This window comes from Sus scrofa, chromosome 11 (assembly GCF_000003025.6).
Source record: "Sus scrofa isolate TJ Tabasco breed Duroc chromosome 11, Sscrofa11.1, whole genome shotgun sequence".
Lineage (NCBI taxonomy): Eukaryota > Metazoa > Chordata > Mammalia > Artiodactyla > Suidae > Sus > Sus scrofa.
The window spans coordinates 11,226,561-11,245,672 of NC_010453.5; the positions used below are offsets into that span (position 1 = coordinate 11,226,561).

General features: G+C 31.8%; 1 protein-coding gene across 16 annotated transcripts in view; it reads left to right on the plus strand.

Annotated features, from left to right (window-relative positions):
- NBEA (neurobeachin) overlaps positions 1 to 19,112 on the plus strand; it is a 637,779-nt gene that overhangs the window by 141,480 nt on the left and 477,187 nt on the right. For 15 of the 16 annotated variants that reach the window (XM_021065194.1, XM_021065195.1, XM_021065200.1 and 12 more), the window contains exons 11-13: positions 4,559 to 4,667; positions 14,192 to 14,344; positions 16,055 to 16,223. In XM_021065194.1, coding sequence (XP_020920853.1) covers positions 4,559 to 4,667; positions 14,192 to 14,344; positions 16,055 to 16,223 — 431 coding nt within the window. Of the gene's footprint in view, positions 1 to 2,189; positions 2,296 to 4,558; positions 4,668 to 14,191; positions 14,345 to 16,054; positions 16,224 to 19,112 lie in introns of all 16 variants that reach the window. The other variant, XM_021065207.1, reaches the window with a different exon arrangement.

Consider the following 19,112-nt stretch of genomic DNA (forward strand, 5'->3'; position numbering starts at 1 on the left):
AATTATGAATAAAGCTGATCAAAAGGCTGTTTGGTTGTCAAACTATGGAACTACTCCTAATTATTATATACTAATACTATAAGAGGTCTGGAATTAATTCCTTTACATGTACGAATTTTTAAACTTCATCATAAGACGTATTTCACTCAAATTTTATAAATGTCTGATTTTTTGCTATAATGTATTTTGTCAGAAATAAAGTAGGCTGATGAGACGTAAAGATTAAAATCTGTTACCAGATGAAGGAAGGTTAAAAAGTGTAACAGCCTAACTTTTAAGAGGGCCTTTGAAGAATGTTCTTAAATAGCTATGACAGTGGTAGCCATTCAATTATGAGGCTGCTTGTCTCCTTATCAGGCTGAAAGAAAAGGCAGAGGTTACTGAGGAGCGATTTCATGGCTAAGGGAGGCTTAGTGATTTCATGTGCTACCCAGTGTATTTCATCTGTCCTCACATTTTTATTGTACTGCATTTCACTGTTTTTCTTATTTGACTCTGCAGATGAATGTGTTTTACTTATTTCGGCATGTATCTCCACTTGATGTCTGAACTGATGAATGTGACAGTTTCTTGTATTAGGGTTTATTGCCTAGGTAGGCAGTTAGGCAGTGGTCTTTTGAGATATCATATTCAGGAATACATTGTCTAAAAGTGACTGACAAATGTACCTGGAGTTAGAAACTTTTGGTTTGGACTTTTCTAACTTGAACTGTGAAGGAATTTAACTCTTCTAATTTATTGTGAGATTTTTTGTGTGTGTGTTACTGGAAATTACTTACGTCGTGTGAAATTATCTTGGGTATGGACTTGAGTTGATTTCTTTTACAGTTTTATTCCTGCTATGATCACTCTCATCTTTGAGGAATTTTATAGTGAAAGAACTAGCATAGAAATTATGGTATTAGATATTTTACATATTTTGGTCATCTTTTGCAAGATATCAGTATTTCTTCATACTAAATTAGGCTTCCTAAGAGATGAGACTTTATGAAAAAGTCAAAAGGTTTTTCCCCTTTTACTGGTACTTTAAAACTTATTGGAACTTAATCTACCTGAGAATTTATTCTAAAAAAAATTTTTTTTTTTTTTTTTTTGCCTGTAGTGTTTCTAAAGGGATTAAAAACACCTTTATGTGAGAGATGTGTTGAATTTTAGAGGGGATCTTTAATTTTTACATTATTAATTTCGTTATTCTTAATACATTTAAATAGCCCATCTAGCTGAGGTGCTTTGATTATTTCAGTACAGAAAAACCCTGAAAAGCCAGTACTGTAACAACTGCCTTTGAACTGAACTTAGGTTGTATCTTAATCATTTTAGTTTTAAATTAGTTCTATCTTTATGATAAATTATGTCTTTAAATAATAAAATACTCAAAGATAACAAAACTTTTGGGATCACATTACATGAGTTATCTACGTTAGTTACTTTTTTAAAAATATTGAACATTGAAATAGAGAAAATCAAGTCAAAATCTATATTTCCATAAATTTTAATGGATTCTAAATACAGTACATATTTTTTCATTAGGAACAAACATGAGTCATGTTCATAGATAGTTATTTAATATTACCAGGTATTTGTGGGCCAAGAACTTTGTGATAATTCTTTAATAACATGGACCAGAAAGCTCTAGCAAGAAAATAAATATGCTAAGTCATTAGAAGTATTGTTATATTACTTCCTTCATTTTTCTTAAGTCCTAACCCTTTATTAGCATGATATTTAAATATTATTTCCTAATTTAATTGAAGCTTATTAAGAATCAGAAGATAGTAATTATTTGAAGAAGTAACCCTACAGATAGATTAATAGCATCATGTTCCTTAAAAGGAGACAGGATTAAAAACCCTTTTCCATTCCTAGAGTAGAATTGCTACTTGCCAAACATATATTACAGTACTGTCTATTGAAAAGTTTAGCAATTTTACTTTGAGATAAAATTTAAATACTTTTTTGTCTATCCAGTAAAATTTTCCTGTGAAAATATGTTTCTAGGTATTGCTATACTTTTCAAGAGAATGTTCTATGTTGTGTATACCAGTTTTGGCTGACACAGATACTTGATTTTTGGTTTATCCTATATATTTAGATCCTCTGCAGATGAACTGATGTGTCTAGACAGGAAGTGGTATGTAGGAGATATAGGAATGGGCTGAAGTATCCTTTATATTTGCCTTTGTATCTAGGGGAGTTGGAAATAGGCAAGAATGGAGAGAAATTTTGTATGGCAGTACACAGAATTTTGCAAGTTTATTGTGAGCCCTGCAGCAATCCGATGCATTTTAGTTACTGGTAAGTTTGTTAAATTATGTTTGAAAATGTACCTCTTCGAAGATGGCCGACTATTTACTATTAAGTCCACCATGTCAAATATACTTATTTTTAAAGATTTTTTTAAAAGATGTAGTATTGCTATTGCATTGGGTTTTAGGTATAAATTAAAAATATTTTGTTAGCAAATGCATTTGACTTTTCACTTGTTAAAGTTGAAGTGAAATTAACATTATATGGATAGTTGTATATTAATATTTTGGAATGATAATTTTCTGATTTTGTAATAGAACCCCTCTGTGTTTACAAGTCTGAGTTAATTAGATGTTTGAGAAAGAGTAGTCCTGATTTTGTAATAGAACTCCACTATGTTTAGAAGTTTGAGTTAATTCATTAGATAGACTTTTGAGAAAGAGTAGTCCTTATGTAAAATAAAAAAAACCATGGCATCTTTGTAATTTTGTATGGTTTTATTTAGGAGGGTGATTTATCGTAAGAAATGCTTTTTTGCATTTTTTTTTTTTTCATGGACCATAGGGACCCTATATAGAGAGGCATTTCTAGTCTTTCTTTTTGGCAGGGATGTTAGGAGTCTTAGTCATCTTTCCCCCTAAATCACTAATTTAGGTATAGGTAAGAATTCCATGAACAAATTAGGAAGTTGTGTAATCTCTATGCGGTAGTTTTCTCTATTCTTTTCAAACACTTAGGCAGACGTATTATGCGTAATCGTCCTTAAGCAGTTAACTTGTGAAGTGGCTTTGACTATTGATACAATTCATGTAAAATAGAGTAGATTGCTTAATAGCTGTTCTTTTTTACAGAAACATTTAAAAAAAATCCCAAGACATTCCTTGGTAGTTGTCTTTTTCTTGTAAATGTCTGTCTTTGACTTTAGGACAAAGTAGAAGAGTATCATTGATTTGCAGTACTAGTTTACTGGGGTTTTTTGTGGTTTAAAGATAGAGGGCCAGTTAATATAACTGAGTTTTAATTTCTTGTAATGAAGTACTTTATTTACAGATATACTATAATTTTTTTAGGTGATATCATGTAATCCATTAATCTTAATTTTTATAATGATAATAATGATGCTATTTTTGCTGTTGATTCTTTTTATGAGAATATTTCTGGTTTGAACAAGAATAGCTGCCTTATCAGAGAATTGTGTTGTGAATCCTATTGAAACCTGAAGAGCTAGGATTAATCCAGAAAACAGAATAACTTTAATTTTGAACCTAAATAAATTTCAAGTTTTCCTCATTACCAAAGTCCTTAATTTTAAGAAGAAAGAAGTTTTTTTAGCATTTAAAATATATTTAGAAGTTTATGTCAATGTAAATAGATAATTTGGGGTACAGTGTAAAGCAGTGTAAATAGATATTTTAATTGTTGATAAAGTCTGGCTTAAAGTCATTTATTGTTATAAACTGCAGTAAGCATATACAATGAAGAAATATATACTTTACTAATTAGGAATGCTATCATATATAAATGCTGCTGGTTGAAAATTGTTTTATTGTAGTTTTGTGAAGTAATACATTAACCAAGCTTAACTTAGTGCAGTCATTGATTTTCCTTTTGTTTCTTCCTTTGTTCCATATGCATATCAAGTGATTTATCTTTGGCACATATCTTTGGGTGCTTTTATGTGTTTGTGTCTACATCGTGTAATTAATTACCACTTTTTATTTCAGTATACATAAGTCATCTTATTTTCTTTGCTCTCATAAACTTTCCTGAGGGCATATATAGGTATAAGTAATACATCGCACATGTTTCTGGATATTTAAATGTATATAAGTTGTTTTTGAAAAATTGGTCTAAACGAAAAGCTTATTTTAAAAAAATAGGCCTATTTTTCCAAAGAAATATTGTGTACATAGTTATACTTCTCTAAAATAGCATGTTTTTCAGATGAGTATTATGATAAAGTGTTACAGAGAACTGCAGTATTTGTGGGTGTGTTCCTTATGTTAGATTTTGTTGAAGCAGGAAATACATATGTGTAAAGATAAACTTTGATGTTTTATCTTGGAATGCTAAAAAAAAAACTCCACAGCTATGTTTCTATATAATGTTTAATTTTAAAGAAAGAAAACTAATTTTCTCATGCTTGTGAGAAAAGGTATTCTTGCATAATGTAAGATATAATAGAAAAATAGAGATTAGATTTGAATATGCTTGTTACCCTTTTGGAATAATAAAATACAAAAGTGGAATACTATGTTTATGGTCAAAAGTTGATGATTATATAATGGAATTATCTGTACTTTACATGCAGTGCTACTCTTTTGGCATTCCTGGTTGAACTACTTAAAAGTTCAGTAGCCATGCAAGAACAGATGCTGGGTGGAAAAGGCTTTTTAGTCATTGGCTACTTACTTGAAAAGGTAAGTGATATGTATTGATGATTTTATTGGGTAGCTTTCACAGATGGACAACTGACAATCACTATTTATATTTTTTTCTATGGTTTCTCTTTCCATTGACTGTGCAGAGGATATGTTATTGGTCCATTCGCTAACATCTTTATATTATGCACTTGGACATATGTGTAGACATTGAACTAAGTTGTGTGTTAGAAGTCTATATAATTAAGACATTTTGTGTAAAAACAGAAACTAAGGAGAAATTATTTTCTCTACTTTTATTTGAAATTAGAATTATTTTAATTCTTTTTTCCGATTGTGTCTTTGCTATTTTTACATTCAAACTAAGCTTCTTACAAATTTCATCAATTTTAGTTTAAATGGATTTACCGTTTTTGCTTTATTATACAGTTATAAGGTAAAAAAATGCATATTTTGTAGCACAGAAACATTGTATTTTGCTTTGTTCCTGCTTTTAATATATTTGAATATTTAAAGCATCTTTTGTAATCAATACATAGTGTAAATAATACAAATTAGGTGGATTTACTTTTTCCCATCTTGTGTCATTTGTGGTGTTTTTTTAAATGACCTTCTTTGCTTTAGTCACAAATATACTGTTATGGTAATGAGTGCTGATTTTCTGATTATGGTCCCACAAGGGTTTGGTTGTATCATGTGGCGTCCCTCAAGTAAACTGGGATGTCATAAATAATATTTTTCCTTAAGAAATATTTATCACCATCATTAGCTTCCAGACCTTTTCTTATCAATTAAATCTAACATTCGGTTTCTCTATATATAGAACTGTGTAAGAAATAACAGAGGTGAGACCTCAACTAAGAGGAATAAACTTATTTTTCCCTCGCGAAATAGTATTTAGGGGACTTATGGAAATAATTTTCTTAACCTCGGGTTTTTCTGTATTTAAAGTTCTTCCAAACTGTGTTCCCTTTGAAACAAGTACTTTTCTTTCTTAAAGGATTAGTCATAGAGGAGAGGTAGATTATTAAATAGATTGATTATAGGCAGCATTTCTTTATTGAGATAATTTTTTCAGTAACATAAAAATTTTCATTAAGGATATTTGATTTTTTTTTAATCATGGAAAATATTTTCCTTTATCTAGAATATTAAGAATCACTTAAACATTTATGTTAAATTATATTTTACATAAATTAGATATTATTAAATATCTTTGTAACACTACTGTGTATGACAAGATTGTTGTCAGGAGCTACCTCTTGAATATACTTTTCATCTGTTTATGAGAGTTTACTAGGATAATTTTAAAGTGAGCATTCTTTCACACTTAAATCTTAGCTTAAAATTAGAAATTTGAAAGGTCTGTAAATCAAATAAAAAACATTACATTTTTCTTCTTTCTCATAATTGGTATTCTTAAAATCATGCTGTCAATTTATTAGGTATAAAAATATTTTTATGTGTTTTTAATTTGCATTTTTTAGATTTTGAATAAGATTGGACATATTTTGGAGTTCCCATTGTGGCTCAGTGGTAATGAACCCGGCTAGTATCCACAAGGACTTGGGTTCGATCTGTGGCTTTGCTCAGTGGGTTAAGGATCCAGCGCTGCCATGAGCTGTGGTGTAGGTTGCAGACACGACTGGGATATGGTGTTGCTGTGGTGTAGGCTGGCAGCTATAGCTCCGATTCGACCCCTAGCCTGGGAACTTCCATATGCCACGGGTGCGGCCCTGAAAAAAAAAAAAAAAAAAAAAGATTAGACGTATTTTCATATCCGTTTATTGAAAATGCATTTTTTTCTCTTCTGTAAAGCACTTAAGTCCTTTGCCAACTTTTCTATTTCCTTCCAAGAACCCCACTCTTAGGCAACTTGTAATGTACTTTTGTCTCTATGATTTTGAGTATTCTAGGTATAAGTGGAATCATATAATAGTTGTCCATTTGAATCTGACTTACTTTACTTAGCATAAAGTTTATGTAATTCATGCTGTCACATGAAGCAGATGTTCATTCCCTTTTAAAGCTGAATGATATTGTATTGTGTGCATATGTTGCATTTTGTTTAACCTGTCTGTAGACATTTGTGTTGTTTCTGTCTTTAGCTCTTAGTTCCTATACAAGTTCTTGTGTGGATATTTGTTTTTATTTCTCTTGGGTCCTATTTTAACTCTAGGTTTAACCATTTGATAAACTGCCAGGCTGCTTTCCAAAGTGGCTCCATCATTTTACATTCCCATTAGCAGTGTATGAAGTTTCCAGTCTTTTCACATCCTTGGCAACCCTTGTTATTACCCGCTTTCTTTTTTTTTTTTTTTTACTCTCTTCTTCCTGGTGGGTGTCAAATGGTTTATTATTTTGTATTTGCATTTCTGTAATATCTAATGTTGTTAATCATCTTCTCATTTACTTATTGGCTATTTTCATATTTCTTTATGAAATGTTTATTACAGAGATGATTTAGAAATTGGTGTCCTGGCATTTGATTCTGGAAACCTTTTTACTTTTCTGTTTACACTTTACTCTGTTTGAGTTCGGCATTCCCTTAGCTTTCCTCATTCTGTAAATACTAATCACTCTCAAATGTCTATTTTCAACTGTAACATCTCCTTTTAGTTTTAGTCTCTGTGTTTGGCTCCACTTAAATGTTTAATAAGCTTAACAGTTCAAAATTAGCGAAACTGTTACCTTTGATCTTCCTCTCAAATCTTTTGTTTTTTAGTCTTCTCTTAGTTACTAGCATTACCATTCACAAGTAGTTCATACCAAAAATGTTAATTCTTTTTGACTTACTTTTCACATGCTAAATCTAGACTGGCAGAAAATTATCTTTGCTTTAGTATTAAAACATTCAGAATCAGTGATTAGTTCCTACATACTGGTCTACTCCTTTCCATACTCATTCATTGCATCTATTCACACCAGTATCATCTTTCCCTAGGTACCCACAGTCCATTTTTCACTTGCAGTCAGAGTAGTCCTTTTAAAATTTTCCAAATCGCACTAGTCCATCCTTCTCAAAATAAATTTGTACTTCTGGTGACATTGTTTCTCACCATTCTCATTCTTTCTTTCTGTGTTGCAGTCAGCTTTGTACTGACTGTATAAAGCCCTCTTTGCAGACCTTTCCCTTAAAAATTGAAACGGTACACATGCGCTCATCTCAGGACTTTTGCATTTTCTTTTCCCTTTGCTTTTGGCTGTTCTTTCTGTAGATATCCACATGACTTTATTCTACACTTCATTCAGGATTTTGCTTATGACAACTTATCAGAAAAGTCATCTCTGATTACTCTCACTAGAATAGTACTCTTTTGATAACCATCAATGACTCTCCCTACCCTGCTAATTTTCTTTTTTTATAGCACCAATCTGACGTTTTCTGTACTTGTTTATTTTTTGCCGCCTTCTGCTAGAATGTAGGCCTCAGTTTCATGAAAGCAGTGACAACCTTTTTTTTTCTTACCTTATTTTTTTTTCTTACCTTATCTTTAGCACCTAAAAGTGTGGCTGCCTTAATAAATATTTGCTGAATTGAATTAAAGAAATGAAAAGTACTTGCATATTTATCTGACTACATAAAAAGAAAGTATTTTCATTTTTCTCAGATTAATGTTCACATGTTTTATTTTTAAATAGTCATCTGCCAGATGAATACTATAGATAAAAATGTTCCATTTTTATTATATCATCAACTAGTAACCAGTTAATAGTTAACTGTAACTTAGCTTTATCTCCTTAGAAGATGTAAGTTAGTTATTGAAGAATGTAGTCTAATGAGAGACCTTCTTATTCATCATATTTAGACTCTTTCATGAAAAACTTTTAAGGTATTTTTGTTTTGCCAAAATATGAGTTTGAAGGAAACTTAGAGGTTATTTTCTTGTTCTGCTTGATTAAAATTTTTTTTTCAGGAATTCCTGCTGTGGTGCAGTAGGTTAAGAATCCAGCTGCAGAGCCTAGGGTCCCTGAGGAGGCACAGGTTCTATTCCTGGCCTGCTCAGTGGGTTAGAGGATCCACCGTTGTCACAGCTGAGCCTCAGATTCCATCTCTCACCCAAGCACTTCCATATGCCATGGATGTGGCCATAAAAAAGAAACGAACAAAACCCCTTTGATTCAGAAAGCTTAAACATTAAGGAAGTAAGCTTGCTAATGTAACTGAAAGTCCAGCACTGTGTGGCTTATCAGTCATAGTCCTGGTAGGAAGTAGACGCTGCACTAAAACTTGGTTATTGAATAGTTTATTGCAAGGCTCTTTCAAAAAATTGTGAGCATTATTAAGGGAAATCAGCAAAATTTGAAGAGATCAGAGGAGTGTGTAGCATAACTCAAAAAAGTTATGGTTACTACAGGAGAAGTGTATCTAACTAGAGTGTGGTCTTTAATAAAGGAATATAGTATATTGACCCCAAAGTGTGAAGCCAGGGAAATGAATACCCCAGACTTCATTTTCTTCCAATCCTTTATTTCCTGCTAGAATCTCTATCTAGTTAAACCCAACTGAAAGCCAGGAGACAAGGGCATCTCCCAAGCACGGAAATAGGCTGGGGAAGTTTGGAAAGTGGATCAGTACAGCCAGCAAAACATATCTAGGGAGTTGGACGTAGGGTTTGGTTGTCTGAATATCAATTTTGTCATCAGAGACTCAGTTTGTTTGTTTTTTTTGTATCTCTGCTCTGCTATAGCTACTTTTCTTTGTGCTCGTATGAAGTTGCCAGGCGTACTTGGTACTCTGAGTTTTTCCATCTAGATGGAGAGAAAGTTCCTTTCTCCCAATTATTGGACAGGATCTTTCCCTCCAATTTGATTGATCAGCTTAGGTTTTAGCCTACTTTGAACCAGTTATTTTCATATAACTTTGATGCTGGGTCTCTCAACTAATCATTATCTATCTGCCTCTGCCCAACAACGGTAGGCAGAAGTGATTTACAGTGGATTAGGCTATTCAGAGCTCAATCTTGGTATCTGGAGAGGAGCAAAATGGATAATGAGATCAGCTACTTTATATCTCTACTAATTAAAATAATTTCCCACAATTTATGTGATGCATAAACACGTTCTATATATACAGAGAGAGAATGGTTTCTGTAATAAACATGAAAAATTCTAGCAATCCATTCCATTATGGGCTGCTCTAAGTGTGAAAAAGACCTTTTTTTCTGAACAGCAATTTTTCTCTATAACATCCATCACTCCTATTTGCTTTAATTACTTCAGGTGTAGATGTTATTATACAATTGCTTTATCTAGCTTCTTAGATTCTACTTCCAAATATGTTTATTTAGTCCTACTTCACATAAAACTTCTTGCCCATTGTGTATTCACTTACCACATAAAAGTAATGTCATATAGTTTAAATTTCAGAGCTGGCATTTTATAGATTCATAACTACAAATTGTCCAAGTATAAGTCTCTTTTTATAATATCTTTACTAGAGAAAATGAAAGCAAATACCAAATTAAAAATATTTTAAAGCAATCAAATCAAAGTAAGCACATTAAAACAGAGTTGAATATCATCCTTTCATCTCTTTGAATCTGTTTTATCTGTTCTATTCATAGTGTGTTTTTGAACTTGACATGAATTCAGTTAAACATTTACTGAGGACTTATGCAGGCATCAGACAGATAAAAGATGAATAAGGTAGTATCCTTTTTATATCAGGAAAGATATGTGAATAACTAACAGTAGTTCAAGACAAAAGGAATAAGTGCTACATACTTATAGGTAAAGGTAACATGCTATTGAAGAGAACATTCTTTTTATATCTGGTAGTATTTTGAGTGGGCCAGTAAAAAAATAAACTATTTTATTTAAAAAAATTTTTTTTTTGGCTGTGCCTGTGGCAGTGGAAGTTCCTGGGCCAGGGATCAAACCTTCACCACAGCATTAACCCAGGCCACAGCAGTGACAGTGCCAGATCCTTAACCCACTGAGCCGTCAGGGAACTCACAAAAACACAATTTTAGGAAAATGTTTCCTGAAGATCAATTTTAGAGTTAAATATTGTTACCTAGCAGCATTAAGAGCTGTGAAAAAAATTTGACTTTTTTTTTCAGTAATGTGGGAGGCCTCATATGATGCTTCTGGCATAACTTTAATAAAATAGGGAAAGTTAAAAAACTTTTTTCCGGATTATGAATTACTTCTTCAAATGAATATGTTCATAATGGTCAATCTAATTTTATATCACTTTGGTGTTCTTTTTAACACATGGCAATTTTTATGGACTAAAGGTTGATACTAGGGCTATTTATATAGAAACAGATTTTTAAGCATAAAAGTTTAATATATCAGATAATGTTCTTGAAATCATCATTACAATAAAAATAGAATGTATAAGTTAAGCTATGTGAAATTATAACTAGTGAAGGAGCTGGCTGAAGCTTTACATAAACATTTCTCTCTTACTTTAATTTTATTCCCTTATCCATGAATAAAATATTTTAGAATTTAAAAGTATTGTTTTTCATTAAAGTTTCTTTAAAATGAGTGCCTAATCTGCTCTTTTAAACTTAAATATTTGTGTTTTTTTTGTCCCCCTGCCCTTTTTTTTTAAAAATAATAGTTATTTGCTAGGATCATTTCCTCTATAATGAAATTTTCATGTAAACTTATGCTCTGAGGCTCAGTTTAAATATTGTAGGGCTGTTGCTGATTCACTTACCATTGATATTTTATCAAATACACTAATACAAAATCATTGCTAGCCTGTCATACTTCAAACTAGTTAAATATCACCTTCTCAGTAAAACGTCTTTTAACCATTGTTCCACAGATTTTTCTGCCCAGTTCATGTTCTTTTCATATCCTTGTTGTATTTTAACAAGATGTTACATATCTTACCTTTTAATTTATTTTATGCTCCTGTCTTCACTTAGTAGGTAAGTTCTACAAGGATGCGGGACTTGTTTTTGTTTTTATTTTTTTTCTTCAGTTTTGTTCTTTTCACAGTACCTGGCAAATAGTAAGTGCTCAACATGCGCATTTTCTGAATCACTAAATGAAATGGATTGAGCTTTACCTTGAGGTGAAGGAAGTGGACGTGAGGGAGATGGAGTTGAAGGAGCGCGATAGAGAAAGCAGCTGAAACAGTTGGGGGTTGTGCATGGCAAACTGGCTCAAAGAAATAGTTTAATTCGGTGAAAAGTTTAAAACTTTTTTTATTATTCCAATGGTTGATTTACATTGTTGTGCCAGTTTCTGTTGTACAGCAAAATGACGCAGCATACATATCTACATTCTTGTTTTTGTATTATTATTAGCCATCATGGTCTATCCCAGGAAAAATTTTTTAATTTGAATTTTATTTCCTTTAGATATCCTCGCTACTCTTTATTAGTTCCTTTCCTAATTCATACATCGTTTTTAACTGCTTGCCTATCATAGTTGTTTGAATTTGTGACCCCTTTATGTAGAAGTATGAAAATGCATGGTATGTTTAGGTCAAATTTATTGAATTGCCCTTTAAATGAGCATGATAAATATAAGCAAACCATATGAGAAGTCACCTTGGTAAGACAACATAATTCCTTTTCGACCTTAATTATCCTATACTGATAAATTTGGACTTCAATCAGTAGATCATGGAGATAAAGATGTGGTGTGATTTGTGCTGTAGGGTGAGTGGTAGGTGATTGTTTACCCTAGGGAAGACGGTGATGCTACAAAGGAACTCTAGATGATGAAAGAGAAAGATTTATGTGGGAAGACGAACTTTTTGATATTTGAGTTTAAATTGTTAACTTTTTGCGTGTTTGTTTTTTAGGGCCACACCTGTGGCATGTGGAAGTTCCCATGGTAGGGATCGAATAGGAGCTGCAGCTGCTGGCCTATCCACATCCATAGCAACACCAGATCCAAGCTGTGTCTGTGGTCTATACTGTAGCTTAGGGCAACATCGGAGCCTTTAAGCCTCTGAGCAAGGCCAGGGACAACCCCGCATCCTCACAGATACTATTTGGATTCTCAACCCCCTGAGCCACGATGTGAACTCCCAGATTGTTAACTTTTATGAAAGCAGTTATTCTATAATATTTTCATCTGAAATTATATGCTGGGGTAACATTGTACAATAAGATGCAATGGACACCTCAAATGCTGTTTAATTTATTCTGGTAAGAAGTAATAGGTGAAATTAATATTAGTAATGTATTTTATTTAAACTGGTATATCCAAAATATTATCACATCCACATATACTCAACAACAACAAAAAGAATAGTAGATATTTTGCATTATTTTTTTCAAATCCCTTCCAAATCCAGTGTGTACGTATTTATAGAACATATCACCTAGTACCAGCCACATGCCCAGTAGCCACCTTTGGCTAGTGGCTGCTGTATTGGACAGTGCAACTTGAAGTTTTGGTTTTTATCTAAATACCATTGGAGTTCCTGTCTTGGCACAGTGGACACAAATCCAACTAGGAACCATGAGGTTGCGGGTTTGATCCCTGGCCTTGCTCAGTGGGTTCGGGACCCGGCGTGGCCATTAGCTGTGGTATAGTTTGCCGATGCGGCTTGGATCTGAGGTTGCTGTGGCTGTGGCGTAGGCCAGCAGCAACAGTTCCAATTAGACCCCTAGCCTGGGAACCTCCTTATGCCGCAGGTGCGGCCCTAAAAAGACAAAAGGCAGATACATACATACATACATACATACCATTGGAAGGTCTGTTGTCTTTTTGGAAAGTCTGTTGTTTATGTAAATACCATTGATGATAGGTTTTCTGTTAGTGATGGCGGTTAAAAATTCTTGAAGGGAGTACGCGTGGCAGAAATAGTGTTTATATAAAGTTGTGGAGCATGAACTATCATATAGGAAGAGTGTATTTATGATATGAAGGCCAAATAAATAACCTTCAGCAGTTTCTATCCTTTAAGCAAAAGATTCTGAAGAGTAATCTGAAGGTTCTGAAAACCAAAGGAGAACAGTATTTCTAGGAAAGTGAGATCTGCTTTTTCAAATGCTATGGATTTGAAAGGTCAGAGAGATTTTATATAAAGCAAGATGCATTGCATTTGTCAGCATGAAGCTCATTTTTATCTTTTAGAAGAAAGGAATCATTGTAATGGCAAGGTCGATTTATTTTCACTTTGGTTTGGTTTGGAGCTAGTGAAATTCAGCACTTCTCTTTCCCAGTGTCTTTTGTGTGTGTGTGTATGTGTATGTATATACTGTCATGATAGTAATTGTATTCCATTTTAATTTTCGCTAAGATCTTTTCCAATTAGTCAATTTCTGTACAAATTTAATGAAACCATTTTATTCATAATTTATTTTTAGCTATTTTAGAGTGGCATTATTTAACTTGAGTTATTTATCTGCATTTGTCCTGGAAAGGGCTTCAAATAAAACTATCATTTAGAGGATTATCATAAAATTCTGGGTTTCTAAAGATAATTAAATTTTGAAGAGCAAAGAAAATATAAAATATTACATTTTATATTTAAAGTATTAGGAATTACACATGGAAATATCATATGTACTTATTCTAAGACAGCAATTTTACAGTTTGATAATCTATATATTTTCATCTTGAATTTCTGCTTTCTTTAGTCATCAAGAGTTCATATAACTAGAGCTGTCCTAGAGCAGTTTTTATCCTTTGCAAAATACCTTGATGGTTTATCTCATGGAGCACCTTTGCTGAAGCAGCTTTGTGATCACATTTTATTCAACCCAGCCATCTGGATACATACACCTGCAAAGGTACATTTTAATCTCATTCATTTTATTTTAGTGTACTGTTATAAATTATAAATATAAATTATTGTTAGTGGAGCTAAATTATCAGTGGGAGACATTTGGATTTTTCAGTTTATTTTGCAGTCAATCTGAAGCAGATATGTTAGGCAGTATCAGAAATCAAAATAGTAAATATGTAAATATTAAAATAAATGAAACTATGGTTAAAAATTATTTCCTTATAGACTGATGAAACAGTTCTGGAACTTGATAGTGGTGATGGTTGCTAAAAAAAAAAGTTGAAGCCATACTTCTTTTTGTTAAATGATCATAGATAATAAATAAATAATAGATTAGAAGGTATTTTCCACAATTTCAAAAATTATTGGGACAGTAGAGAAACATTGATTATAAACCCTAAATTAGACATTAGTATTGCACGAATGTTAGATTTGCTGAGTAGTGGAATTGTATTTTGGTGAATGTAGGAGAATGTCCTTAAAGGATTTACACTGTGAAATATTTAATGGTGAAGTGTCTGAATATCAGCAACTTCCTTTCAAACATTTCATCAAAATATATTTATATATTTGTATCTATAATATGAGGAGAAGTAAAGCAAATATGGAAAAATAATAACAGCTGGTACATCTATTTGACATTTATATAATTTTTTTAGTTAAAAAGTTTTTAAAACAAAAAATCAGGGAAAATAGCAATAAATAACATTAAGAATATGCAAGGAAGTCTTGAAACTCAACACTAAAAAGATTTCAAAAATTAGATGTGATGTAATGACTGCATTCTGATGTCATTAGATATGATTCATACCTTTCCAATAAAGAGACTCCAGTAATTAATGCTAGAAAAAGAGAAAATAATAAGTAACTAATTCTACCATGATAATTATAATCATTGTGGCTGGAAAATTGCTTTTATTGTGAATATAAATTTATATCATAGTATGTAAAAATATGTTTTGAAAGCAGTATATACATACATTTTTTAGCTAGTGACATAAAATTTTTATTTTGAACACCTAAATTTAGCCTTCTTATATTCTAGTGGAAATCAGTAATGAGGGACATTTTTCATGAATTTGAGCTGGCTTTTATGATCTTCAAATGTCCACACAACTTTGGTTAAATAATGTTTAAGTTCTAATTTTTATTATGGTTTGTCATGTTAACTATTGTGCTAAAACTCAAAACTGAAGTCTGTTCACTCTTTAAATAAGGTGTTTAAATGTGTCATCTGTACACTTACATGGTTAGATTCTGAGACTGTAGTAATAGGTTTAAGAAAATTTGAAATTGCGTGAACTTTTATGATCTTTGTCAACAATATGTATTTTTTCCAAATATGATTTCATTAGGTTCTGTTTCTTTGAATTGCTGTAATATATTTGAGTAAGGGCCTTCCTCTAGTTGGCTTTTTAAATAATTTGACCTTCTTATCAGGTAATTTCAGTGCAATTATTAAGTCATTTAAAATTATTTTCTTGTTAATAACTATTAGATTACATTTAGTAAAATTAATTTTATGAGAATGTGTTGATCACAGATTATTTTTTATAATGTAAATAACATTAAACAAAGTTATTTTAACCTCAAAATAAATGGTTCTTTTTGGACTTTAAAAATTTACATGTAAATTAGAATAATGTATATTTATAATATAAATACTTAAGGCATTTAAAATTTTTTTTAATATTTTGCTAACATTCTGTGTTAGGTTCAGCTTTCCCTATACACGTATTTGTCTGCTGAATTTATTGGAACTGCTACCATTTACACCACCATTCGCAGAGTAGGAACAGTATTACAGTTAATGCACACACTAAAATATTACTACTGGGTCATTAATCCTGCTGACAGTAGTGGCATTACACCCAAAGGTTTAGGTAAGTGCTGTATTTCTACCTTGCACTGTACTGTGATTGTTCTATATCCTAAGTGCTGTTATACTGAACAGGTATACATGGTTATGAAAATAACACTAGGCTGTTGTTGTCTGTGTTATGTAGTAGACTGGTATATTGAGAATTTTTTGTGGTGAAGAAGAAGCTTATAGCTTTGGTATTAAATTATTTTTGGAATAAGGGTAAGTAAAAATAAGTAACATTGTACCTTTTAGTCTGTATGGTTGTTGTGATTTAGGAAGATATATATGTTCATAGCATTAAAAGCAATGAATGATATTAATTATGGCCAGTGTATTCCAATACAGTTGTCTAAACATTTTTAGATTGTTGTCTTTCTTTATATTTTTCCCCAAACTTCACTCTTTGTTCCAAGTGAAGTAGAAACTAATTTAATTCTTTAATACATTGTGTTATTTAAAAATATTGCTAGTTTTCCTGTCTATCTATCTATACTCATTATAGAATAACATAGGAGAAAAAAATTGTTCATAACCCAAACACCAGGAATAATAACTCTTTGAAGTTTGGTGTGTATGCTTCCACTATTTCTCTTTGCATAAATATGTGAAATATTTAAACTCTTTTACAGAATTTTGATTTTTTTTCTTGAGTTTTTTCTCTCAACTCTACACAGTAATCTAAGAGTATACCATTTACATGTTTCTAAAGTTTAAATAATGCAGTGATCTGCTACTTTGAATAAAGTCATTCACCTTCATCTCTGATTTGTTTAGAATTACTGAGAAAGGGTCTTATAGGACATATTTTGATATTTTTTAGAGATATTAGTTTACAATTGGACAACACTATGTTAAGGTGCTTTTCTCAGCATACTCATACTAGCATTGAAAGTTACCATTTTATAAAAATATTTTGCTAGGAAAAAAAGGCATTTCACTATTCCAGTATACATTTATTAGCTTACTTTTATGTCTTTCAGTTTATTGATCTGACTTTTAAAATGGTATTATTCACATTCAGCTCTCTATCCTGGCTTTTCCCATTTCTTTTAGACTTGATAATGGTTAAAATTAACTGACTATGCTTTGAAATCTATGCTAAGCACCTACATATTTTTGTTTAATCATTTACATATAATGTAATTATATAGAGAGATATATATTTGCACATATACATATGCTTATATCTATATATAGTTGTCAATATCACTCCCATTTTTGCGTATCAGGAAACTGAAAGTTGGTATAAAGTAACAGAACTAAAATTTGAATTGTGTCTCTCTGACTCATAGCCCTAGTTTTTAAAATTACACTGATAGTTTACTCTAGACAAATCATACATTCGTACATATTCATTTCTGCCTCAGAAAATTAATGTCTAATTTACAGAAAAGTCGCAAGAATTGTATAAAGAATTCTTAAATGCACCCCCATATTTCCCAGTGTGTTATATTTTCCCGTATGTTTACCATTATATTTTTATGTAAATATAAACACATATACAAGCATACATATTTTTCTGAATCAACTGAGAAAAAACATAGATATTGCGCCCTATCACACTTAAATACTGTTTATTTCCTAAAAAGTAAAGGCACTATTTTGGATAATGAATGGTAATCATTAAAATCAGATAATTAATATAAAGCTAAATGAAGTATTTGTATATTTTGGAGATGAATCCCTTGTCACTCACTTTGTTTGCAAAGATTTTCTTCCATTCTGTGTGTTTTGTTTTCATTTTGTTTATGGATACAGAACCTTTTAAGTTTAATTAGATCCCATTTGTTTATTTTTGTTTTTATTTTCATTACTCCAGGAGGTAGAGAAAAAAGAGTGTCCTGCTTATGTTTTCCTCTAAGAATTTTCTATGTGGTTTTGGATTGGAACTGAAGTGTGAACTTTTGGTTATTAATATATCAGTTTAGATATATGCATCTACATATATATTTATCTTATAATAAGTAAATAAATAAATATCAGGTAATTAATATTAGTACAATATCATCTAATTCAAAGATCCCATTCAAATTTCACCAGTTATTCCAATAATATCCTTTCTAGGAAAAAAAAGTGTTCTTTCCCTGAATTCCAGTAAAGAATCATGTATGGTATTTAGTTGCCTTGTCACCTTAAGATTCCTCAATTAGATTGCTTCCTTTAGCGTTTCCTTTTTTTTTCATGGCCTCGATATTTTTGGAAGAACATAGGCAGTATTTATAGAATGTACCTTAATCTGAATTCATTTGATATTTGCTCATGATAATTCAGGTTTTTCATTTTTGGAAGGAATCACACAGAAATCATGCCAATTATGTCTCTTTGTTATCATGTCAAGAAGCACACAATGTTGAGTTGTCTCATAACTAGTGATGTTAAGTTTTGGTCTGCCAGGATTTTTTTGGTTTTTGTTTTTTTTTTTTTGTCTTTTTAGGGCCACACCTGGGACATATGGATATTCCCAGGCTAGGGGTTGAATCAGAGCTACTGGCCTACTCCACAGCCAAAGCAACATCAGATCCAAGCTGTGTCTGTGGCCTATACCACAGCTCACAGCAGTGCTGGATCCTTAACCCACTGAGTGAGGCCAGGAATCAAACCCGAATCCTCATGGATACTAGTCGGGTTCGTTAACCACTGACCCAAAACGGGAACTCCTGCCAAGGTTCTTTACTGTAAAATTCCACTTTCTCCTCTGTAATCATAAGTAGTTGGTGGAGAAATACATTGAGACTATGTAAATATCCTGTTCTTTAATAAACTTTTGCCCACTGGTTTTAGTTAATTGATGCTGGTTGTCAGACTGATCTTTACTGTGATGACGGCCAAATGGTGACATTTTCCAGCATATTTCGTGGTTTGAATTCAACTGTAAGGAGGGACTTGTTTTTCACCTCCATTTACTAAT